The sequence below is a fragment of the Sus scrofa genome, chromosome 2 (genome assembly GCF_000003025.6).
Source record: "Sus scrofa isolate TJ Tabasco breed Duroc chromosome 2, Sscrofa11.1, whole genome shotgun sequence".
NCBI classification, from domain to species: Eukaryota; Metazoa; Chordata; class Mammalia; order Artiodactyla; family Suidae; genus Sus; species Sus scrofa.
This window is the reverse complement of record NC_010444.4, coordinates 18,158,273-18,184,034: the sequence shown is the minus strand read 5'-3', so window position 1 is coordinate 18,184,034 and position 25,762 is coordinate 18,158,273. Positions and strand designations below refer to the sequence as shown.

At 43.3% G+C, this 25,762-nt stretch overlaps 1 protein-coding gene across 1 annotated transcript in view; it reads left to right on the top strand.

Moving 5' to 3' along the window:
• The window catches only part of EXT2 (exostosin glycosyltransferase 2), a 139,440-nt gene that overhangs the window by 55,195 nt on the left and 58,483 nt on the right, over window positions 1-25,762 (top strand). Inside the window, 1 exon segment of the mRNA XM_021083158.1 lies at window positions 8,208-8,339. Within this exon segment, the coding sequence (XP_020938817.1) occupies window positions 8,208-8,339 (132 nt within the window).

The following is a 25,762-nucleotide window of genomic DNA, read 5'->3' as shown; positions in this document are numbered from 1 at the left end:
CAATCTTTGCTCTTCTGTCCGCTTCTGGGAGCAGACTTACATGGTGTAGGTTTACCGACTCTTTCTCTCTCTTGATCTGTCCATCCATGGTGTGAGGGACTTTCATGGTCCCCTTTCTGTTTCACCCAGAAACACATTTTCCTTCTCCCCTCAAATCCACTTCCTGCGTCTTTTACTTTTTTAAATTCTGTATAGAAGTTATAATTATTACTATTAAGGGATGATTTTCCTTCTTGAACCTCGTACTTAAGTACCTCGTGGGCTGGTACTTGGATTTGGAAAGTTCTATGAGATGCTTTTGGTTCCTGTTGAGGGAGGTGGATTGGTTCCTTCTGCAAACACTGAGCACCCCCTCCTTGCCAGGCGCTGTGTTAGACCTGGGAGATCGGGTGAGCACAGCCAGCTGTGTTCCCACCTTCGTGGTTCCCAGAGAAGCCCTGTCCGCTTCCTTGGAAGCTTAGAGATTCGGGCAGAAGGGGCACGTCACGGGCTGCTGCGCTTTAGCAGAGGTGTGCTCGTGTTTGATTTATTTTGATTGTAGCTAACTCTCCTCTCTGACCAGACGGATTTCTCCACTGGCTTCAAGAATTGAGATGAAAGGAGTGTAAAACGCTAGGATCCCATTCTCTCTTTCCTCTTCCCCCTCCTGCCTTCCCACTGGGAGGCAGTGCTGAATGTATTGCTTGTGAGTGCCAGAGACCCTAGGGGGACAGGGCGTGTGCAAGTGTCGAGGAGGCGAGAGTGAATGTTTTCTGATGATGTGTTCTGCACCAGCACTGAGCCAGGGGCTTTGCAAACTTCATCGCAATGAATCCAGCGCCAGGAGGTAGGTGGTGTGGTCTCCGGCAAATTCAAAAAACAGAGGTTAAGTAGCTTCAAATTGGGCAAGATGCTCATTGTCGTGGCTCTTGCTATTACACCGCGCTGGCTTCCTTTAAACACTTGTCAGTCCTCTTGGCTTTATGTTACTGAAAATCAAAGAAATTAAACCAAAGTAGCCATTACAGTTTGAAGTACTTATTCGCTTATGATAGTTTTAAGTTGGCTCAGTTCTTGCACTTTGCTGTATGATTTTCAACGTTTGAAAGCATCGTGGGAACTTTGTAGTTCTTACCCTTTGAATTCTGCACATTTTACGAAATTAGGGTGCTATCTGTTTAATAAAGGCTGCATGCTTTGTTCAAGGTTCTGTTGGTGTGACAAATTCCTATGTGACTGACCTTTCAGCTGTGTAGCTCCACAGTTCAGAGTGCCTGGGGAATTTGCGAAGCTGCTGGAGAAGCCCTCATTTAAACTTTTCAGGTAGCAATAAGTGTGGCCCATGTTTTAGAGTGAAAAACCCAGAACATAATAAGCATTTGCATTTGCTCCCTGGATGGGAGTGCTTTTGTGTGCTGCCAGCATAGCTGAAAACTCCTTCCTCTCTGCCAAAAAGTGGCGAATGCTGAGTCCTGGAGGGACTGTAAATTATGCCTTCTAAACACTTCAAGGTGTTAAAGAGGTCCTGCAGAAGTAATTAAGCCTGAGAGGGTCACTTATCCTCAGGCTGAGACACTTGAGCTATGATTATTGGCAAGGCTTGCTTCCTTTCCGAGAGAACTGCAATTGGGTGGACAGGGCGAGATGATTTGAGACATCTTAAATCAGAAGTTTGTCCTACACTTGTGCCTTTGGCTGGTATTCTAGGTGGATTTGTTACCAATCATTGTTTCCTATAAATCCCAAATGCTGCTGTCTCCTCTGTGATTGAATATGCACATAAAGCTTTGGAATACTTAAGTTTGAGTGTGGTATGATTTAAAATAAAAGGACATATGACAGTGGGCCCATTTAGGTAGAAAAAGAGATAAATATGTATATATAGGTTCTAAAGGTCTGTATATATTTTTTTCTTTTTTTTTCCCCCGCCCCCGCTTTTTTCAGGGCTGCACCTGAGGCATATGGAGGTTCCCAGGCCAAGGGTCTAATCAGAGCTGCATTTGCTGGCCAGATCTGAGCCATGTCTGTGACCTACAGCACAGCTCACAGCATCGCCGGATCCTTAATCTACTGAGTGAGGCCAGGGATCAAACCTGTGTCCTTATGGGTACTAGTTGAGTTGGTTACCACTGAGCTACGGTGGAAACTCCTAAAGGTATATTTTTAGAATGACAGAAAGCACAATTAATTAAAAATATAAACAGCTGACAAGTATCACAAATGTTAAAAAGCCAGAAAAATAACATTTTAACTAATTGCCAAATACATTTATATTACATTTTTTCCTATATATTTTGGCCGTATGTTTCTATATCACCTTTCTTACAGTGATTCAATACTTTTGTGGCTAGAACAGGAAGATAATTTGGGAAAAGGACATAAATATTTAAGTATTGTGTGTTTATGTGTGGACTCGTAAAGTGAATTTTAACGCCTTTCAGTTCCTTGGTAGAGACCCATTTCCTAAAACTTACTGTGGGCTGCTACTCTTAATACTATAGGATGGGATCATGGGTTTGAGTGGTGGCTTTGTACCTAACAGCTCTGTATCTCAGTGTCCTCACATATAAAATGAAACGTATCTGCCCCAAATAAGTGACAGACTGGTTATAAAGAGCAGATGAGACCATGGGTACCAAAGTGCTTGGCAACAGGTAAAACATTGTAACATTTGCAAAAACACTAATTTATTTATTTATTTTATTTTTTATTTTCTTTCTTTATTTATTTGGTCTTTTTGCCTTTTCTGGGGCTGCACCCATGGCATATGGAGGTTCCCCTGCTAGGGGTCTAATCGGAGGTATAGCCGCCGGCCTACTCCAGAGCCACGGCAATGCAGGATCCGAGCCTCGTCTGCGACCTACCCCACAGCTCACAGCAATGCTGGATCCTTAACCCACTGAGTGAGGCCAGGGATCGAACCCACAGCCTCATAGTTCCTAGTCGGATTCATTAACCACTGCACCACGATGGGGACTCCAAGGACACTAATTGAAAAACCTGCCAATTTCGCCACCCAAGGAATTCAGTCTAGCTCGAGAGAGAAAAGTGATCACCTGAAAGAAAGAACAGTGAAGCAATCATAGAAGAGTCTATAACCGAAGGAACCTGTCAGGCAAAGGCTGTGAGTGCTGTGGGCTGTCAGAGCAGGGACGATTGTTGATGTGGGGGGTGATCAGTCAAGGTTTCACAGAGGAGATAGATTCTTTTAGGTCTCAGAAACCGTCGGTATTTTGGCTGATGGGAGGGAAAACAGCAACGTGACTGAGCGGGAATGAGGTTGGAGTGAGTGGGATGTCTCTGAGAACCAGCAGCAGGCAGCCAGCAGGCCCCCAGGCCATACCCAGATGGCAAACCACAGGACAGCTTAAGTCAGATGCCCTTGGAAGCGAAATCTGTTTCTGATTTTCTCAGAGTGGGAGAAACTCTCATGGTGATGCTTTGCCTTCTTCTTCTTGTCAGTGGAAACAATAGGCGTCCCATAACTCAGAAGTTACCCTGGGCTTTGACTAATGAATAGAGGACTTGCCCAGCAAACAGAACCGAAGTCCACAAGTCTAAACTAGAAAGTGCCTTTTTCCTCTGGCTGTTGTGGTTTTACTTCCGTTTCTTGTGTTAAACTTTGCTGCGTTCACCCTCTTGCAGAAATGCTCACGGCCTCTGGTTTTGAGGGGCGTCAGAGGCCGAAGGGGGTGGCGGAGGTCGTCCTGCTTTCCTTAGGAACTGAGTTTAAACTCTGCTTGCATGAGCAACTGTCTTCTTTTAGAGAACTGTATTGGACTGTGACAGAGCAGCTGGTTTGGGAGTATCCCTCCTGTCCGTAAAAGAAAAAGAAATAGAAAAGCCTCTTCAAATACAGTTTAGAGGCATTGGGGAGCAACCCAGGCAGTCAGTGCTTAAGGATGGTTCCCAAGAGCCAGGGGCACACCGAGGGGAGCAGCCTGCTCGCTCTGGCTTCTTCCCCCAGGGCACGTCCTCATTCACGGGGGAGGGGGGATGCAGGCTTCGCAGAAAGCAGCAGTCCCACAGGGCTTCCAAACTATCTGGGATTTGAAGGACAAACTCCCAGGAGAAAGGAAACCACGAGAAATAAGCAAAAAGTGGGCGTGCAGTCTTCCCTTGAGGTGTTTGCCGACTCCGAAGGTTCACATAGTCAGAGCGGGACTCCAAGAATCTGCACCAAGAAACAGTGGGAGCCTAACAAGCTGTGCAGATTTTACAGCAACCGTATATAGTGCTGATGAGATTAAGTTCAGTGTTCAAGGCTGGCCAAAATGGAGGGGTCCTGCCCAGTACCCCAGGCTTCAGTTGAAAATCCAGAAGGCCACACCTTCAGAGTAAGGGAAGGCTGAAAAAAGCTGGCCCTGACCAAACTCAGAACCAGCCACTGGCAGGATTGAGAGTGGCCTGACTGCACGCTCTGTGCCTGCCAGAGGGACACGTTACATTCCTAGGAGGAAGGTAATCTTGATCACACGCGCCTCTACAACGTTTAATACCGAATGTTGGCATCCAATAAGAAATTAAGGTGGATGCTAAAATTGAAACCAAATCACCAAAATGAAGAGTAAAAACAGATGGTGGAAGGAGCCTTAACAGGTTATTCAGATACTGGAATTATCAGTCAGGAACAATGTTTTCAATAATATAGAAGAAAAGAAGGAAGATTTCAACAAAGATATGAAATCTTCTTTTTAAAAAGTCAAATGGGAGTTCCTCTTGTGGTTCAGTGGAAATGAATCTGACTAGTATCCATGAGGACGCAGGATCGATCCCTGGCTTTGCTCAGTGTGGGTTAAGGATCTGGCATTGCTGTGAACTGTGGTGCAGGTCGCAGACACGGCCTGTAACTGGTGTTGCTGTGGCTGTGGTGTAGGCCAGCAGCTACAGCTCCAATTTGACCCCTAACCTGGGAACCTCCATATGCTGTGGGTGTGGCCCTAAAGAAACAAACAAAAAGTCAAGTGGAGGAGTTCCCTGGTGGCCTAGTGGTTAAGGATCCAGTGTTGTCACCACTGTGGCACTGGTTCTATCCTGAGAACGCCTGCATGCCACAGGTGTAGCCAAAAAAAAAAAAAAAGGCAAGTAGAAATTCTAGAACTGAAAAATATAAGAAGTGAAATTAGGAGTTCATTACATGAGTTTAGTAGCAGTTTAGACACACACACACACAAAGGATAAAGGCTTATTGGACCAGAAGAAAAATTAGTAGAAAATACCCAGATTGGAGCACAGAGAGGAAGAGAGGCAAAATACAGAAAAGAGAGGATGAGACCTATGGGACGTGGTGAAAATATTTTATATACGTGTGTATTTGGAGTCCTAGAAGAAAAGGAGAGTCTGACAAAATCAGTATTTAAAAAAAAAAAAAAAAAAAAAGCTGACTGGAGTTTTCTGAAAACAGTGAGAGACATCAAAGAAGCTCTACATTTCCCAGTGGGATAAATACAAAGAGCCACACTGAGATACATAGTTTAACTGCTGTAAGCCTAAAGCAGAGAAGAGCTTCAATGCCCTCGGAAAGAAAAGGCATATTATCTCCAAAGGAGCCAATAACACTGATTTATTAGCAAAAATTAGATGAAGCCAGATGACAATGGAAGTGTATTTTGAATGTGCTGAAGAAAAGTAATTGCTAACTTAGAATTCTCTACCCAGCAAAAATATTCTTCAAAAATGAATGGGTGGGGGTGCAGGGAGAGAAACTTTTAAACAAATAAAAATGAGAGAATTTGCTGCCAGCTAACCTGCAGTGAAAAAATAAATAACAAAACAAATTCTTTGAGCAAGAGGAAAATAATTTGAGATGGAGGCTCAAGTATGCACGAAGGAATGAAGAATGTCAAAAGGGCAAATATATGGTAAATATAAATAAAAATTTACTTTTAAAGGCAATAATAATGATGTCTATGGGATTTAAAATATGTAGAAGAAAAATATTTGACACTAAGATCATAATGGATGAGAGGATAAATGGAGGTTCTTGTATTGTTTGCTAAGTTGTAAAATTACTAATTGGAAATATAATAAGCTAGTCATACTTACTCTAATTACTGGATAGCTACTAAAAAAAATTGCTTACTCTAATTGCTAGGATAGCTACTAAAAAAAAAAAATCAGAAGACTAAATAACCAGCAAGCTAATGGAGAAAAAAAACATGGAATAATAATAAAATTTAATCAATTCTAAGGGCTAGAGAGGAGGAATAAAGGAACAGAGAACAGATAAAACAAAGAGAATGAGCATACACTTAAACCCAGACATATCAGAAATTGCATTAAGTATAAATGGACTATATGTATTATTGGAAGCCAGAGATTTTTGAATGGGATAAAATATTAAAATCCATTTGTACCCTTTTTATAAGAGACAATCTTTTTTTTTTTTTTTGGCCCCACTTGCAGCATCTGAAGTTCCTGGGCCGGGGATGGAACCCACACCACAGCAGTGACCCAAGCCATTGCACTGACAACACTGAGTCCTTAGCCCTCTGAGCCACATGGGAACTCTTGTAAGAGACAGTCCTGAAACAAGCTTTGAGAGCACAAATTTGAAAATAAAAGTTTCAGAAATAAACACACACACATACATGCACACACACAAGCAGATAAAAATCAATGAGGATATGGAATATTTAAATGTTACAAATAATCAACTTACTCTGCTTGACAGTTGTAAAACATTACAGTCATCAACCGCAAAATACTCTTTTTTAAAAGTGCACACAGATCATTTACAAAAATAAGCAATGTGCCGAGCCATAAACCAAGTTTAAATAAATTGTGAAGTTTTAAAATAACGTGTATGTTCTCTAGTATAGTACAATCAAAGTAGAAATCAGTAACAGGAAGATGTATAGAAAATCCCCAAATGTTTGGAAGCTGAACAGTATACTTCTTAATGACCTATGGGTCAAAGAATGTATCACAGTGGACATTTAAAAAATTTTTCCTAAATTATAAAGAAAATGATATATGAATGTGTGGGATGCATTCAAAATAGTGAATGCCTAGAAGTAAATTTATAGCTTTACTTGTGTTAAAAAAGAAGAAAGACTGAAGTATCTTAATATCTTAACCTTAGTCTCAAGTAGCTAAATGAAAGATGAATTAAGTCCCCCAGAACAGAATAAAATAATATTAAGAGCAGAAAGGAATAAAATAGAAAAAAAATGTAAGATAAAGAAAATCAGCAAAACCAAACATTGGCTTTTTGAAAAGTTTAATATAATTGATAAATACTTAGTAAAACTGATCAAGTACAAAGAGAAAACACAGATTATCCATATCAGGAATGAAAAGAGGTATATTATCACAGATTTTGTAGGCGTCAAGTAGACTTAGCACACATTTAGTCCAATAAATTCAGCAATTTAGGTAAACTGAACATATTTCTTGAAAAATACTACCAACAAAGCTGACAGACATGAAAATATGCATAATCTTATGTCTATGAAAAAAATTAATCCATGATTTAAAACCATTACACATTAAAAAAACAAACCAAAACAAAAAAACCCCACCTAGCCCAGATGGCTTTTTTGATGGATTCTAAATCTTTCAAGGAAAAGGTAATTCTGACCTTGCATAAAATTTCTCAAGGAATGGAACTTTTCCTACTTACTTTTCAATTCATTTTATGAGGCCAGCATAACCTGACACAAATCTGATTTTCATATTAACTGTGTTGAACAAAAGAGGTCAGGTACAGAAGCGTAAATGCTATTTGATTCCATTAATATGAAATTCAGTACTGAGTATAACAGAAATCAGAATTATGATTCTTGTGGGGGTGAGATACTGACTAGGAAGGAGCGTAAGGGAATCCGGAATATTCTGTGTCTTTAACGGGATAGTCCTCATACAAGCATGTATATATGTAAAAATTCGTTGAGTTGTACTCTTAGGATTTATGCACTTTATGTATGTTGTATTTTTAAAAAAGGCTATAAACTTACTCTGGTTAGACACGCTGATATTTCGTCACCATGTAGTTTCTCTTACACCGAAAGTGACTCCAGTGTGCGTCTCACCTGCTCACCTTCCGTTTTGGCTGCCTTGACCTGGGGTCACTCTGATGGAGCTGCTCCAACAGCAGGAAGCCTTTGCTTTGGGCTCCCCCATCCTCGGGGATAAAGAACTTACCCAGACCCGGGCTTGGCTGTGATGGAGCATCTAGTTCTTTCCACTGGCTTTGCTCACTTCATGCAGTGTGGTTTTCTCCACAGGCACGGTGGTTCTGGGAAGCCTACTTCCAGTCAATCAAAGCCATTGCCCTGGCCACCCTGCAGATCATCAATGACCGCATCTACCCATATGCCGCCATCTCCTATGAAGAGTGGAACGACCCTCCCAGTGTGGTAAGTGAATCCCAGGGCTGGCCACGTCAGGCATGGGCTAGCTCTCAGGACGGAACGATAGAAAATGCGCTGAATTTATAAAGCTTATTTACATTTGAGCTTTCTAAGGTGGGAGTGTGCTATAGTACTTGTGGCCCAGTAGGACCAGCTTCATTCTGAGATGATGACAAAAGTAAGAAATAACCGAAGCAGCAGCTTCCAGTTTGTTTTAAATGTGCTTAGGAAGACAGTACGTTTATCTATTGCAGAAATAAATGGGAGGCCTGGGTCTTGTTGGAAAACTTCCTGATGGCTTTTGCAGGTGTAGTGCTTTGAACTCTTTTGAGAAGATTCTGTGAGCAACTTAATAATAGTAGCTTATATTTTGAGTACCTCCTCTTGTGCCAGGGACTATGTTAAATGCTTTACGTGGATTTTGTCAGCTAACCTTTCATCATCAGCAGAAGTGATCTAGAGGCATGAGGGATGGTGCAGGACTATGACTGAGGTCCCTGGCTCTTAGCAGCAGCACGATGGAGCGGTTGGAAGCTGCTCTCAGGGCTTCGTCCTTGCTGGAAGGAGACACGAAGCACCTGTGGTCTTGTAGGAATTGTGGCTGTGGCCCTGGCTTCTTTCTCACTGAAATTGCCCGAGGCTGTGGGGGCTGCATGTGTTGGTTCCCAGCTACCCCGGAGGACACCTGCCGTCTGGCTCACAGACCCCAAGGCCTCTGCGGGAGAGAACTAGACTCTTCACCGAATCACTGTTCTTCTAATCGTTGCTCTCTCTCTGGCCGTCCATCCTCACCTCTGGCTTCTGCCTTCCCTAAGTAGTGCCGTGTGCTGCCACCTGGTTCATCTTCACGTGGGGCCCTCCTTTCCTCCTTCCTCCCCTCCTCCAGCCTTTATTCAGTGGTTGCTATGTGCCAGGTGCTCCATCAGGGGCTGAGAAAGCAGAAGAAAAAACCAGGCCCTGCCCTCAAAGGAACGCTGCACTAATGGGAAGCCAGCAAGTAAGGTGGCAGTTGTATGAGTGGCCCCATAACAGAGCCATGTACAGAAAGCCCAGGGAGCACAGCGGCAGGCCCCTTCCTGAAGCCGGGGTGCCTGAGGGGAAGGGAACGGTACAGTGAAACCAAAGACAGCCAACACATTTCTGTTTTGTTTGAGGTTCAAGTTTCTTTCTGTCCACCACCTCCCTTGAATCCATTCCCAAAGGTGACCTTCTAGAATGTTTCTCTTCCTACATGAACATAGCTATATAATAGTAGAACACAGACGGGGTCACACCATACATATTATTTGTGCACTTTGCCTTCTTGACTTTCATAGTAGATCATAGACTTACTTCCATTTCATTCTGTATGGGTATCCTTCAGTTTTAAGGATGGCTGTATACTATTCCACTGTCTAGGTATCTCTTACGTGCAGCTCTATTATTGATAGAGATTTAGATTGCTTTTTTTTTTCCTCTTCTCTAACGGTAATACAAGGGACACCCTTTCATATGTGTTTGCACATAAATGTGTGACTGTATCTATAGAATTAATTCCAGCTGAGAAATTACTTAAAGAATAAACACATTTTTGACAGAACACTGTAAATCAACTGTCCTGGAAAAAATAAAAATCATGTAAAAAAAGAAAAAAAGGAATAAACACATTTTGAATGCTGATAGATACTAACAAATCACCCTTTCAAAAGACTGGGTGCATTTATAGTTCTACCAGTAACATTTTGGTTATTCTGGTTCTCCACGCCTTCAGAAACCCTGAGTGCTTGAATTTTAGTTCATCTGATCTTACATGTGTGAATTTTTCAAGTGGAAGGTTGATATCTCTGTCAGGTTTCTCCCAGAACGCAAATAGAAATTCTCTTTGGTCACACCGAATTTTTAGATTGTTTTGGGCACTTATTCATTCAGTAGGTATTTATTGAGTACTGCTGTGTTCCAGGTGGTGTTTTTGGTACTTGAAATGTGTCAACAAAGCAGAGAAAAATTCATGCCTTTGAGGGGTTTGCATTGCAATAGATCCTGCAATCAGGAAGCAAGATTTTCAAGCAGAATTTTAAAGTTGTCTTTATGTAGTTTCTTCACAAGTCTTGAAAATTTTTTTCTTAGGTGTTTTATCTTTCTTATGCTCTGATAAAAGAATATGTATTTTCTGATATTATAGTTTCTTCTCTGTATGAAGACATATTTTTGGCTTTTATATATAAATTTTGTAATACTCTTTTATTGAATTCTGTGTTTCACTTTTTTAAAAGTTGAGAGGAGTTTCTGTTGTGGCTCAGCAGAAATGAACCCGACTAGTATCCATGAGGACACAGGTTCAATCCCTGGCCTCGCTCAGTGGGTTAAGGATCCAGTGTTGCCATGAACTGTGGTGTAGGTCGCAGACGCAGCTCAGATCCCACGTGGCTATGGCTGTGGTGTAGGCTGGAAGCTGCAGCTATTAGACCCCTAGCCTGGGAACTTTCATATGCCGCAAGTGCGGGCCTAAAAAGCAAAAAAAAACAAAAAAACAAAAAAAGTTGACTCTCTTATGTCTTCTAGATGTACAACTGCATCTACAAAAGCTAATTTTGCTTCCTTTTTCCAGTCTTTGAACTTTTTATTATCTTTTATCTAATTATCGTCGCTAGTAATGGTACATGATGACCCGAGTGTTAAAAGAGAAGGGTGTTGTCTAGTCTGGGAAAGGGAGAAAGTTAGCTTCCTTCCAGAAGGAACAGCAGATTCTGAGGTCAGAGGGACAGGAGAGTATGGCGGTTTAAGGAACTTCGAGGAGATCAGTGTGGCAGGAGTGAAGGGGGCTTGAGAGGGAGAGACGGAGGTGAAGCCTGCAGAGGGCCCAGATTGAGAAACACCTGGTATCTTAGGGAAGATGCTGGGATATTATCTGTGGGTTACAGGAAGTCACTGAGGCATTTACCCAGGAGTAACGTGGTGAGATTGCCTCTCAGGTCAGTCTGACATCGGTGTGGAGGGTGGGTGAGTTCCAGGGGAGGAAGCTGGAATCTGGGTGAGAATTGCTCGAGAGCAAATTTGAGCCCTGTTGGGGAGGACCCACAGTCGTTTACGCAGAAGGGATGTGGGTGCATGGGCGTCATGCAGGGGGTGGGGGTGGGGGGTCCAAATGCAGTCTGCCTGCAGGGCCTCCCATGGTCCGGTGCCAGGCTGCCGTCTAGCTTTATTTCCTCCTCTTCCTTTTCAGGGAGCGCTTGATTTCTAGCAACACAACCTTGCCCTCCCTGTGTTTGCTCCCTGCTCCTCCTCCCCTCTGTCGTTGTGACAGTTGGTCCTTCCACTGAGGTGCCTTTCTTCACCATCGCCTCTGGTCATCCTCATCTCATCCAGGTTTCAGGGGCCTCCTCCTGAATCCCTTCCTCTGGGAGGTTTTCCTGGGCCCCTCAACAGAAAGTAATCTTTCCTCCTTGTATCTCTTTTTATTTATTTATTTAGGAAGTTCCCAAGCTAGGGGTCGAATGGGAGCTGCAGCTACCGGCCTACACCACAGCCACAGCAACACCAGATCCAAGCTGCATCTGTGACCTACACCACAGCTCACGGCAATGCCAGATCCTTAACACACTGAGCAAAGCCAGGGATCGAACCCGTGTCCTCATGGATCCTAGTTGGGTTCGTTTCTGCTGCTCCACAATGGGAACTCCATCCTCCTTGTATCTCTTAAAGGATATTATTTGTTTCTTTCCTGTCAGTTAACATACACAGAAGTATCATTTCCTGTAAAATTTTAAGCTTCTTAAGGGAATTTCTGCGTTATCTTGGTATTCCTCACAGTACCTAGGACAGTTTAATTCAGAGAGGAGGCCCTGGGTACATGAAGGAGGGAGGGAGGGAGGAAGAAGGATTGGGGTCCCAGGACTTGAGCCATCCAAGGCTCACTGATGTGACAGCCATTATTTTATTTGACCTTCACCCTGTTGGGAAGATAGGGAAAGTGATAGATTCTTTCTCGTCTGTAAAGCAGACGTAATGAGACTCACAGAGCTTGATGGCCTGTCTGAGGTCATATAACAGGCAAGTTGTGTAAACAGGCAAGAACCCGGGTCTTCTACCTGCAGAGTATCTTGAATTGCTCCTGGTGTTTTATGCAAGCCATTGAGCTTCCTCTGGGTTCAAACATTTCCCCTCTTCCGAGCATATGGTACAAGCTTAAGACAAAGAATATCACATCTGTTCCTCTGCGGGAGAATTCCCACAGGTGGGATGGTCGTGACCCAGCCAGAAAATGTGGAAGCAGTGGGACTTTATTCTGCACTTTTATCTAAAGCTCTAAGAAAAGCATATAAGAATAAATGGTTGGAACTTTGGTCTCTGTCTTTCTTAAGAATATAGACTAGGAGAAAATAGTATATGAAATTTTGTAGTTTTGAATCTGATCCATTTTAATTTAAGAAAAACAGTCAAATTTGGAAAAGAATATAAGTATAAAAAGCAAAGATCTGGATATGCAACTGGAAAATATAATCTCTATTCTTTCCTTTAACTCTTAGGTAGCCCTTTTCCAGGAAGTTTAGTGTTGACCACATTTTGAGGAGACCAGGTGATGAGAGCCCTGATTTAAAGCTGCAGGTTGTGCTTTTCTGTTTCTTCAGTGAAGGCGGCTGACAGGAGTAGTGCTGATTTATTTACAATTCACTTTCCCCCTCCCCTTCAGCAATATCCAGCCTACTCTAGACGTGATTACCATGAGTCCAACCAAGCTGCAGGGGAGTCTCCCCTCCAGATTCCAGCACATTCACAGTGCGGACACCCCGAGGTGGGAGTAGGTGTGGACTGCAGTCAGTAAATCAAGGGAAGGTCTGGTTTGTTCACAGATCTTTGTCGGGGCCTCAGCCACGCGCTGTGCTCGCTCAGGTTGGAGAGCAGGGGGTGGGAGCAGAGAGTCCTTTTTGGCCAGATGCCGCTGCCTCAGTTGAATGTGCACAGAAGGGCTGTGCATGTGGATGATGAAGACAGCAAGGGGTGGCCCTGCAGAAACCGGAAACCCAGCGCTGGTGTCAGCAGATGCTTTGTCCTTCTCAGCTGTGACCAGAGAGGAAGCCGATTTTACAGTGCACTGTACTCTCAGAACTGGATCGAGTTTGACAAAAATCGTTTGGCAGCGTAGCTTTTTTTTTTTTTGTCTTTTTGCCTTTTCTAGGGCCGCTCCTGCAGCATATGGAGATTCCAGGCTAGGGGTCTAATCAGAGCCATAGCCGCCAGCCTGCACCAAAGCCACAGCAACTCGGGATCCGAGCTGCATCTGCAACCTACACCACAGCTCACAGCAACGCCAGATCCTTAACCCACTGAGCAAGGCCAGGGATCGAACCCGCAACCTCATGGTTCCTAGTCAGATTCGTTAACCACTGTGCCACGACAGGAACTCCCGTAACTTTTTTTAAGTAGCAGATCTGTCTGGTCTGGAGAGATTGGCCCTTTTTTTCGAATCTTCTCTTTCAAAGGAATTTCTCACCCACCAAGGTTCTTTAATGAGGGAAGATGTGTTTGTTTTGATCATTTTCTTAGCTCCTCCTGTCAAAGATGCCTGCATTTTACAATCTTTTTAGTCTCTCCGTGCTGTCGTTTTTTTTTTTCCATTTATGCAAATACCAGCAACACTCGTCTCCCCAAATACTCCATACTTGAATCACTTCCCACTTCTGCATCATTTCTGGTTTTGCCCTTTGCCCAGCCTTGTCCCTGCATCTGGGCCCAGCCTGTGTGTCTGGGGATCCCCTGGACACCCTCCCTGCCTTACTTCTGGTCCGTGAGCACGTCAGGAGGATGGAGATTGAGGTGGTGAGCGTTACATTGGACACAGGCACGGACTGGGCCAGGAGCTGTGCGTGGCTTTCTGACCTGTGCCAACAAAACTATATCCTCTCAGTGACAGTTTTTCTAAAAACTAAAGGTAATGTAGTCCTAAGGTCATGTGGTAGAGTCGGGTGGACTCTCTTCCCATGGTATTTTCTACAACGAGATTTGGAAGATTACACTCCACCAGCAAGATGTACAATAGTATTTACCCGGTACACCCCCCCCTTTTTTTTTCCTTTTTGGGGCGACACCCAGTCCTTTTTGATGGACAGTTTTTGTTGAATTTGCTCTCATAGAGAACGCTAGTCAAGATACCCCAGATTTTTTCCTTTTCACCCTTGACCATTCCAGTCCTAGGACAGAAAGGGAAGATAGCGGGGGTTCCACGGCTATTGGCAAAAATTGATGAGAAAAATGGGGAAGTGCCCTAAAAATGGATTGTTGAATCCAGCATAAGAATAAGGTTGAAAACCAGAGCTTGTTCCTATGAAATCGAGCCAGGGCGATGCCTTAGCTGCAAGCAAGGCCTCAGAGGAGGACTCTGCTCTTACTCAGACATCCTGTAAGCCTCAGTCCAAGGCCAGCTTTTGAAAGTAGGAAGGGAAGGATCCGAAGCCGGGAGTGTTGAGTAAGAGCATTACTTGATTGGCAGTTGTCACCCAGGGAAGCAGGGTTCAGAGCTGTGGGGACAAAGCAGCAGAGCTTGCTGTAGCCCCTAGTTCTTCAAGGGAAGTGGTTCTCAGACCTCAGTAGGCATAAGAAGCCCCCAAAAGGCTCATGAAAACAGAGATTGCTGCCACTCCACCCCTAGTTTCAGATTGCGCAGGTCTGGATGAGGTCCTAGAATTTGCATTTCTAGCAAGTTCCCAAATGGTACTGACACTGCCGGTCCAGGGGCCAAGCTTCGATGTGGAATTGATTCACTCTATGTGTCCTGACTCACTGCCTGGAGAAGGCGCTCCTCCTCTCCCCATCCACTTCCTCTTCTGCACCCCTGGGGCTTGGATTAGAAGCATCCAGAGACCGGGTTCAGCCCACATCTGCCTCAGCTACATGAAGAACTCTGGGCTACTGGTACTTAAATGTCCAGCCCTCACTCACAAAGGTTGTGGTTGTACAAGCCAACTGAAAATATCACTCAGCTGTAAATACTAACAAGCAGTAAATCACTCTGCAGGCCGAAGAAGCACCCACTCGGATGCAGAAAGCAGAACTCCGAGTTGAAAAGATACCTGGTTAACAAACAGCCTGTTTAACTTAACTCTGTGCCCTTTTAACTTCCAGGTTGTGGAATGTTTCTCCGAAATTCAAACACCTCCCCTGCCCCCCAGGAGGCCTTCTTGGCTTATTCTCCCCTTCTTCCTCCCACTGCCCAGCTATGACTAAAGTATGCGTGGAATTTAGACATTTTAGCTTAAATTTTAAGTATAAGTTTAAGCTTCTTGGAGTCTTCTGTTTTTAGAGGTGCCACATTTCTAGGATCCCAGTTGCACAGGAGGTTCACTCCACTGCCTTCAACTCCAGACCTTTCTTGAGTAGCCCTGCCATTGAGTGCTTTCAGATCCGTAGTTGCTGCCGTGGAGACTCTCGGGTCATCTGTTGTCAGGGAGTTAAGAAAGCTGAGTTGGGAGTTCCCGTTGTGGCGCAGTGGTTAGCAAATCCGACTAGGAACCATGAGGTTGCGGGTTCTGTCCCTGCCCTTGCTCAGTGGGTTAACGATCCGGCGTTGCCGTGAGCTGTGGTGTAGGTTGCAGACGCGGCTCGGATTCCGCGTTGCTGTGCCTCTGGCGTAGGCCGGTGGCTACAGCTCCGATTCGACCCCTAGCCTGGGAATCTCCATATGCCGTGGGAGCTGCCCAAAGAAATAACAAAAAGACAAAAAAAAAAAAAAAAAAAGCTGAGTTGGGTCTGTGGATGGAAAGATGCAGGAAGATTGGAGGCACTTGGTCCAGGGTCCTAAGCCAAGAACTCGGCCGGTTCTGTGGGTCGGATGGAGAATGGAGAAGAAGGTCACAAGTCAGAGCCCAGTGGGGAGAATGGGGAAGGCACCTGAAAAGGCAGACTGGAGGCTGTTGCAGAGATTGTGTCAATCAGAGCCTCCTTCCTCAGAGACTAGTCTACCCATGGTAGCACGCTCTTCGCGGCAACTCCAGTGGTGGCAGCAATGGGTGAACCCCACGCAGCGTTTCCTTGGATGCAGGCCCGCCTCTGCTGCTTTTGCAGAGTTCACTTTTAGGGCTCTGGCTTTGTGAGTCAACACCAGACTGCCTCCTTACCTCACATGTAGGAGGGCAGCGAGTGGAATAGTTTTTCGGAGCCTGTGGGAGCTTGATCTGGCGGCAGATTAATGGAGAACATGTTGAGTGTTTTGGCAAAGCCGTCCTTTATGCACCAGCTATCACTGACTAACACATCAGATTCCCTTTCCCCTCATTTCAGGAGCCGCTTTCATTCTCCCTCGAGTCTGCTTAAGTGGTTCAGTAGCAAAGGTTACCGGGAAAATGAGTTGTCAGGTATCACAACATCAGGATAACGAATTACGTTTCCATTTCTACCATCCTGTAGTATTTACATGTCTACCAGTTGATTCATATTTGAGTGGAATTTTCTAGTAAATGAGTCGTTACAGCTGCAGAGTGGAAAGAGTTGCACATTGCTGCAGCTGGAGGTTGAGTCTTGATCTTTGGTTTGCTTTTATATCTCAGCTGTATTTCTTCATTTTGTATTTAAAAAAATAGCACAGCTTAACATGTGTATGGTTTAAAAATTCAAATAGTAAAATAAAGGATGTAACTAAGACGAAGGCTTGCTCCCAAGGGCAACTGCTCTCAGCCTCTTTTAGCTTTCCTCCGATATTTATTTTCCCATCTCCTCATAAAATGCTGTTAGTGCTACTTTTTTGACGTCTCAGTCATAGACATTATCTTCTGCTTCCTTAGAGCCAGCACTTCTTTTCCTGTTCTTACCTCTTCCTCTGTACATGTCTCCTCTCCCTTCTTACCCGTAGGGCGGTATCATCATTTTCCTTAAACCCTGCTTATTGTTACATTATTAGGACCATATAAATGGTGCTTTCAATAGAACCAAGGAGTAAAGCATGATTATGTTTCTTGTATAGCTTCTTATTTTCCGAGGCATAAATACGTAACTGCCTCTTTTTTCCTCTTAGTTTTTCCATGTTCCTATCACTGGTTTTTACTGAATTCTCCAATAAGTAAACTGTCGGATTTCCTCCCTTTTTCCCTCTTTTTTTCCCTCTCTCTTTCCCTCCCTCCCTCCCATAGCCCGGCACCTGCAGCTCCAGTGTGGATCGCATCTCTCTAGGTTTCCTGTGCAGAGGTCATCTTAAATTCTCTGATCACCGTGGTTCTCCGAATTCCCTTCTTTTCTCTCCTTTGTTGGATTCTTTGTTTCTAAGTTCTAACATTCCTCCTTTTTGGTTTAGTTTTTCCAGTACCTCCCCAAGAAAGGGGACTATTGGGAGATTAATTTGCTGTCACCTTGCATGCCTGAAAATGAATTTATTCTGTTTCACATTTGATTAATAGTTGAGCTAGTTTAGAATTCTGGTTGAGTTGGGTTTTCTTTTGAATTTTGAGAGCAGTGCTCCATTGTCCTCTAAGCTTCCCATTTTAATCTCAAAAATTGAGGTGCATTCTAATTCCCCATCCTTTTATGTGAAATTTTGTATCTTCCGGGAACATACCATGTTCCGAAATGTTATGATGATATACCTTGATGTGGGTGGGGGTTTTTTGGTCATGGATACTGATTTGGGCCCTTCATAAGAAAATACACATCAAATTCTGAGACATTTTCCCGTTTTAGATCTTTGGTTCTTTTTTCCTCTGTTTTCTCATCATGGGAGTTGAGTCAATATTTCGATGATGAACATGCCAGACTGGTCCTTATTTTTCTTATCTTTTCCGTCCTGTTTATCATTTCTTCCTATTTTAATGGACTTTTTGCTTTAATTTCGTAGACATTTTCTCAATTTTATCTTCCTACCTTCCTTTTGATTAAAAAAAAATTGTTCACTTTCAATTTCTGAGTTTTTCCTTATAGCTTCCTGTTCTTGTTTAAGGATACTGTACTTTCTCTTGTTGGAGGTATTTGTGGTTTTGTTTTTATTTTTTTTTTTAGCTCCCTGTATTGTTTGTTTCCTTTGCATTCCTTTTTCGGGTCTTTATTTCTATCTTTCATGTTAGAGACTTTCTTCAAACACCTGATATTTCTCAGCAGTCCACTCTTATTAAGAGCGGGGCACTGAAGGCTGCTTGGAAGCTCTGTGTACACGCATAGGCTCGTCAACTTAGGGGCGTTACTAAAGTTAGGAGGGCGGGGAGCTGGTTGTTTGCCCAGTGTTTGTATTCATGGTTATTACTGTTGGATTGGATCACTGATCCAGAAAGTAATCTTCCTGCCCCTGGGAGTAGGGAGAGGATGGATCATGAGTCCGGGCTGCACACATTTGGGGAGCTGAATGGGGGAAGGAGACGGGTGCTCACTCATCCTTCACCTGATAGAGCATCTCTTAATCTGCTGAGTTTGGTACTGCGCTGCCTCGCCCTGCCTTCTGTGCGGTGCCTGTGTGTCTGCGTATGGGATCTCTCTAATTCAGTTTCTCCAGAGACTAAACCTCCTTTTCCCTGTTTCTTATTCTTGTTTTCAGACAAGAATCCTGGCACCTAGCACCTCCAATTTCTTCGGAAGGGCTAGCTTTTTATACTTTGCTAGGTAGTTTTTGTTCCTTTTGTTTGTTTGCTTAAGCAGACCTAAAATTCTCTATATTTTTTAACTTTTTATCTTGACATAATTTCAAACTTAAATTCCAAAAGTGTAGTACAGAGTTTCTGTATACCCTTCACCCATATTCCCCAAATATTAATATTTTACCATATTTCCTTTATTCTTTTCTCTGTGTATGTTCGTGTGTATGCATATATATGTATATTCATATTTATACATTTTTTTCCTGAACCATTTGGAAGTTGCAGATATGAGGCACATTTACCCCTAAATATTTCTCATAGAATCACAGTACAGTTTCCAAAACCATTTGAAAGTAAACAGTAAGACAGTAGTATTATTTGATCCATAGACATTATCTAGATTTTGCCAATTATCCTTTTAATGTCCATTATGGCAAAAGAAAGTTCCAGACCATACATTGCGTTCAGGTGTGACGTCTCTTTAGCCTCCTTTAGTTTAGAATAGTTTCTCAAGTCTTTCTTTGTCTTGCATGACATTGGCTTTTTTGAGAACATGTCAGTTATTTTGGCATGTGTCCCTTGTTTTGAGTTGTTCTAATGCTTTTGCATCAAATTATGCATTTTCGACAGGAATTTTGGGTTCTCAGTCTAGCCCGTTGGAGGACATGTGATGTCAGTTTGTCCTCTGGGGGGTTGATAACTTCAGTCACCGATTTCAGCTACATTTCTCCAACGTGAAGTGATCTTTTCTCTTAATGTGTCCTGTGGGGAAAGACTTGGAGACTCTGTAAATATCGTGTTACTCCTCAAACTTTCACCCGCTAGTTTCAGCATCACTGATGATTTCTTGCCTGAATCAATTGTTACAATGGTTGCCAAATGGGGATTTTCTCATTCCCGTTTGCTCTCTGTTTTTGCGAGTGATTTTTCTCCTTTAACCTGAGGGTTCATGTCTTTAATCAGTGTTGGAAAATTCCCAGTCTTCTTCTCTTTGAATATTGCATATCTGTCATTCTCACTAATCTTTCCTCCTAGAATCCTGTTAAATGTATCTTAGACCTCTCATTCTGTTGAGCTGTCTCTCAGGCTTTTTTTTTTTTTTTCCCCTTTCCCCTCATGCTTTCCACATTTTTATCTTTGTGCTACATGCTGGATAGTTTTGCTGTTTTCTTTAGCTGTATCCAATGTGTTTTTTACTCATCTATTGAGATTTAAATTTAAATTTCAGGGAATTCCCGCCGTGGCTCAGTAGTTAAGGAGCCCAGCTAACATCCATGAGGTTTGATCCTTGGCCTTGCTCAGTGGGTTAAGGATCCGGCGTGGCTGTGAGCTGTGGTATAGGTTGCAGATGTGGCTCAGATCCTGCGTTGCCGTGGCTCTGGTGTAGGCTGGTGGCTACAGCTCCAATTGGACCCGTAGCCTGGGAACCTCCATATGCCACGGGTGCAACCCTAGAAAGACAAAAAGACAAAAATAAATAAATAAATAAATTTAAATTTCAGTAAATTAAATAGAAGCTCTGTTTAATTATTTTTCAAATCTGTTTAATCTTTTTTTTTTTTTTTTTGGATCTCTTTTTAGGGCCGCACCCGAGGCATATGGAGGTTTCCAGGCTAGGGGTCAAATCAGAGCTACAGCTGCTGGCCTACCCCACAGCCACAGCTTCATAGTATCTGAGCCACATCTGTGAGCTACACCACAGCTCACAGCAACACTGGATCCTCAAACCACTGAGCAAGGCCAGGGTTTGAACCTGGGTCCTCAAGGATGCTATAGTCAGATTCATTTCTGCTGAGCCACGATGGGAACTCCTAATCTTTTTTATAGTATATTTGGTTTTCATGTTTTCACTTCATTGTTTTATCACTTTTTTTAAGCTGCACCATGGCATGCCGAAGTTCTCGGGCCAGGGATTGAACCTGCGCCACGGGCAGTGACAATGCCAGATTCTTAACCTGCTGAGCCACCAGGGAACTCCCTCTATCTTTAATTTTTTGTGATACTCACTTTATATTCTCCAGTCATCCAATTTTAAAATATCTTGTAAAGTCTAATCCTGTTATTTGTCTACTGTCTCTTGGTCTTGTTGCTCTGTTTTCTTTATGTTTTATAATTTTGGAAGTGAGTTCAATGCTGATAAGGTTTTCTGTGGAAATCTTTGCCACCTGGGGTAAGGGGGTATTTTTCCAGAGTTTGTTTGTTCTTGGGGTTTTGTTGTTGTTTTGTTTCTTTGTTTTTTCTTCTGCCAGGTGTTCCTTATTGCTTTTTAGCATTAATTTCTCAGGAGGAGGTTTCCATATGGCACAAGGAGAGTCCATTTAAATCCAAACCTGTATGAGGGAGCTAGCCGCTATTGAAAGCACCCCCAGCCCGGACTCACATTGAAAAAGAGAACTGTCTTTCTGCTGTCTCCACATACCAGGGGGGTACTTTCTGGAGCACCTTTTCACTGATCGGGCAGGCCTTTAAGGATTTTGGCCTAATGTGTAGATTTCACCTGGAGCTCCCTTCCTTCCTGTGCCCAGAGCTGAGCCCCTCTTCCAGCATGGATGTGGAAACCCAACCAAACCCCTGCAGTGCTGACAGCAGCCTCTGCCTTCCCCAAGGTATCACAGTGCCACTGAGCTCCTGTGCCTTCAGCTCTCGTTGGCAACTTTCATTTTTGGTCCCTGGCAACTTCCCATTTCCTGAATATTTTAAAAATGTTGTTACATTTATCCTGCATTTCTTGTGTGGCATCTTGTAAGAAACTCCATCTGTTTCACCTCTCAGAATGTTTTGAACTCCTGTCCATTGTTGTCTCCTTGCCTCTTCTTTTTTGCCCCCCCCCTTTTATTTTCAGGAGGAAGCAGAGCTAAAACATAGCAGATACCACATACACCTTATTGGAATTCCAGAGAAATTTAGAATTAAGAAATGACTACATTTTAGGAGTTCCCGTCGTGGCGCAGTGGTTAACGAATCCGACTAGGAACCATGAGGTTGCGGGTTCGGTCCCTGCCCTTGCTCAGTGGGTTAACTATCCGGCGTTGCCGTGAGCTGTGGTGTAGGTTGCAGACGTGGCTCGGATCCCGCGTTGCTGTGGCTCTGGAGTAGGCCAGTGGCTACAGCTCCGATTCGACCCCTAGCCTGGGAACCTCCATATGCCGCGGGAGCAGCCCAAGAAATAGCAACAACAACAACAAAAGACAAAAAGACAAAAAAAAAAAAAAAAAAAAAAAAAAGACTACATTTTAGAGGGTATTCTTCCCACTTCGTATCGACTTTAATGGTGGTGGTACACTCCTGTCGGCTCAGAACTATACCAGAGCTTTGGTCTTCTTGGTCATACCTGTGTTGGTGCTTTGCGCTTGGATGCCACAAGCTATAACTTAATCTTTCCCAAGAGTTTCTGTTTGCCAGGCTAGTGAAGTCTTGCTCCATACCAAGGCTGACCTCTAGAATACAGTCAGTGGGCCGCCAGCAAACATTTTATGCCCAGCCAGAAAGAATGAGCCTCTCTTTCAAACTGTGAGTATTTCATGTATGAGACAGGTGAAATCTCTTGAGAAGCAGTAGTTTAAGTCATCATCAACATTCTCGAACACTTTGGATTATAGATTAGCCTTATTTGTTTGAATCAGATAAGTTACTGGTTTTTCACTGAACTGTTTCTTTTAAGTGTTTTACAGATCCAGAGATGAGGAGTGTGTGTTCAAAGACCATGTCATAGAATAATCCACATCTTTTGCCTTCAAACAGATGACCTGTTATTTTAAACATACGAAATTATGACTCAGTAAAAGCGAGGTGTTATATTTGCCCCTCTTTTATAATATTCACTCACCTAATTGATTAGACAGTGTCTTAAACCATCTTACCATAGATATATTTAGCACAATTTATTGCTTGCAGACTGATATAACTCATGAATTATTAAAAGCATCAGCATATGGAACCTGCTCTTTCCTCATTCCAAATTCTTTTAATATGGCTTATGTTGAGCCATTTAACTGGCTTCTGTCCATCCCACTGATGGAAGCCGCAGCCAGACGAGGGTTCTTATAAATGATTGGCTTCCTCTCCAAGCAAGAGAGGATGAAATGTCAACTTTTTCCTCTACTACCTGAAAAGCAATCAGAGGCAACCCTTCCCGCTCTTCTTGACAGCAGTTTGGCTGTATAGAAGAAGGGCGGGCATGGAGCCAAATGTGAATGTCAGTACTATAGAAGGAAGAGAGTTAAGTGGCTAGAAAAAAGTTAGTAACTGGAATTTTCAGAGAGGCGTTCAGATGGGTTTAACCTGTGAGCCTTCAGAAAGCTAACTCTAGCTCAGAATTCCTGAACTGCAAGTTTTAATCCCCTGTTTCCTGGTGATGATCTGAGTGACTTGAGGTTACTTGCTGAATCTCTCTTTGCTGCAGTTGGCTCATCTGTAGGACTGGCTTTAGGGATAATAATAGCTTCAGAAGAATAGCGTAGCAACCAGCAACTGATTGCTGGCTACTAATCAAGGCCCTTGAAGAGGACACTTTGGAATCAAACCTGAGTTCAAAACCATTTATTAGCTTGACATTGTGCTTTCTTAGCTCTCTGAAATTTGTTATCTGTATAATGGGATATTACTTATTTTACAGAATTATTAAGAGAGATTAGTGAAACAATATATGTGGAAGCATTTTATAAGTGGTGTAGTACTATAAAAAGCAAAGTGGCATTGGTTTAAGGCTGTTAGTATTAGGCTTAATCACATGGCAAGATATATTGCAGAATCAGGTGGGACTCTGGGGGGGGAAACCGAAATTTGCAGAGGGCGTGTTTCGGTACCCTGATAGGCTCTGTTGTGTATTTTCTGCCATTTGATCCTTACAACTCAAGAGTAACATTCTGTTAGTGCCATTCTTACCGATAAAGAAAGAGTCTTATTTTTTTTTTTAAGGTCTACCTCCTCATACCATTTTATAAGTGGGGAAATGGAGGTCTGAAGAGATGTGGTGACTTGCCTGCTGCAGAGACTCCCAGTCCTTCATTCCATCTATTATAACACAGTGCTGTGTTTTCACAATAATTGTTTTTATCTTGCACACAAACTTGGCCCTCTTATTAAATAAGGAACACAGTAGCACCTAATTAGATGGGCAGTGTAAATATAGAAAGACTTCTGTCACTGGCTTCATGATGGATTAGATGTGCTAAATAACCTTCCCAACTGGACAATGAAGACACTGAATGAGGTGCTCTAACGCCTGTTGCTAAGCTGGCATGAAAGTAAGACATTTGTTGACCCTAAACAAAGTAAAACTAGGTGTCCTGGGAGGCGAGTAGGGGCCCAACCTGGCTTCTGCTGCAGAGATTTTGCAGGGTTTGATGACCTGGAGCTTCCTACCTGGTAACTGTCTGAAGGAGGGGACAGGGAGGCAGGATTGAAAGCCTGCGGCCTGTGTAAGTTGGGGAATCTATCAAGAGCTTCCCGGATGAAGCCAGGAAACTGAAAGGCAACCTCTTTACTAAAAGGGTAGAGTCTGTATTGACCCTGGTGTTGAGCGCTGCAGTCATAAGCCTTCATGGTGTGTTGGTCCAAATTTGTATTGTACTACAAGTATGATTCGAATAAACCATACGCTCCTTAAGAGGAAAATCTCATGGAAAGTAGCCCTGAGTTGATAGGGACGAGCAGAAGTAGACACAGGACCCTCTCTGGAGGAACTCATTTTCAATCCAGGTCTCAACTAAATCTTACAAGTAAAGTGTCTATGAAAAATGAGCAGCTCACAGTTAAAAAACACAGAACCATAAAGAAATAAGGCAATATCAAGAGTGAGAACCAGCAGAAACACAGCTGCCAGGACTTCAAATTACTGTATTATTAGATTCAAAGAAATTGTTTAGAATGCAGCCCAAAGAGACAGAAAATATGAAAGAGTAGTGAAGTGATGCGGAGAACAAGAGGGGCAAGGACCCACATATGTCTAAACGGATTCCAGAAGGCAGAGAGAAAGAATGAAAAGAGGCCCTTTTGAAAAAGCAATAACTGGGAATTTTCCAGAATTGTTGAATGACACCAGATCTCAGATCCAGGAAGGCCAACAAACCACAGGCAGGACAGTCATAATGACACTGCAGTGCACCAAAGAAAAAGGTCTTAAATGCATCTAGAGGAAAATTTGGACTTGCTCCTATGACCCTAAATTAGTCTCTGTGGCTTAGGTTTTTTGCATGTTAGAAAGTCACAGTAGCTGTTACTCCAGTCCTCCCAGATGTGGTTAGACTTCCACCAGAAAGAACACTTATTGGGAGTTCCCATTGTGGCTCAGTGGTTAACGACCCGGACCAGCATCCATGAGGACGGGAATTCAATCTCTGGCCTTGCTCAGTGGGTTAAGGACCCGGCGTTGCCTTGAGCTGTGGTGTAGGTCATAGGTGCAGCTCAGATCTGGTGTGGCTGTGGCTGTGGGGTAGGCCGGCAGCTGCAGCTCTGATTGGACCCCTAGCCTGGGAACTTCCGTATGCCTCGGGTGTGGCCCTAAAAAGACAAAAGCCAAAAAAAAAAACCACTTATTTCTGAACAAGTTGTAAGAAGTCTAAGTTGTTAACTCTCTTCCTCAGTTGAGTCTGCAGCCTTTGCTTTTCTTCATCTCTTGTGTGTCTGTCGAAAGTGAAGTCAGATTAAGCCGTCTGTGTTCTTGTTTTTCAGAACAATCAGTTTGTTTGTTTGTTTGTTTGTTTTTGGTCTTTTTTGTCTTCTTAGGGCCATACCCGCAGCACACGGAGGTTCCCAGGCTAGGGGTCTAACTGGAGCTACAGCTGCCGGCCTACACCACAGCCACAGCAATGCCAGATCTGAGCCGCATCTGCAACCTACACCACAGGTCATGGCAACGCCAGATCCTTAACCCATTGAGTGAGCAGGGATCCAACCCGAAAC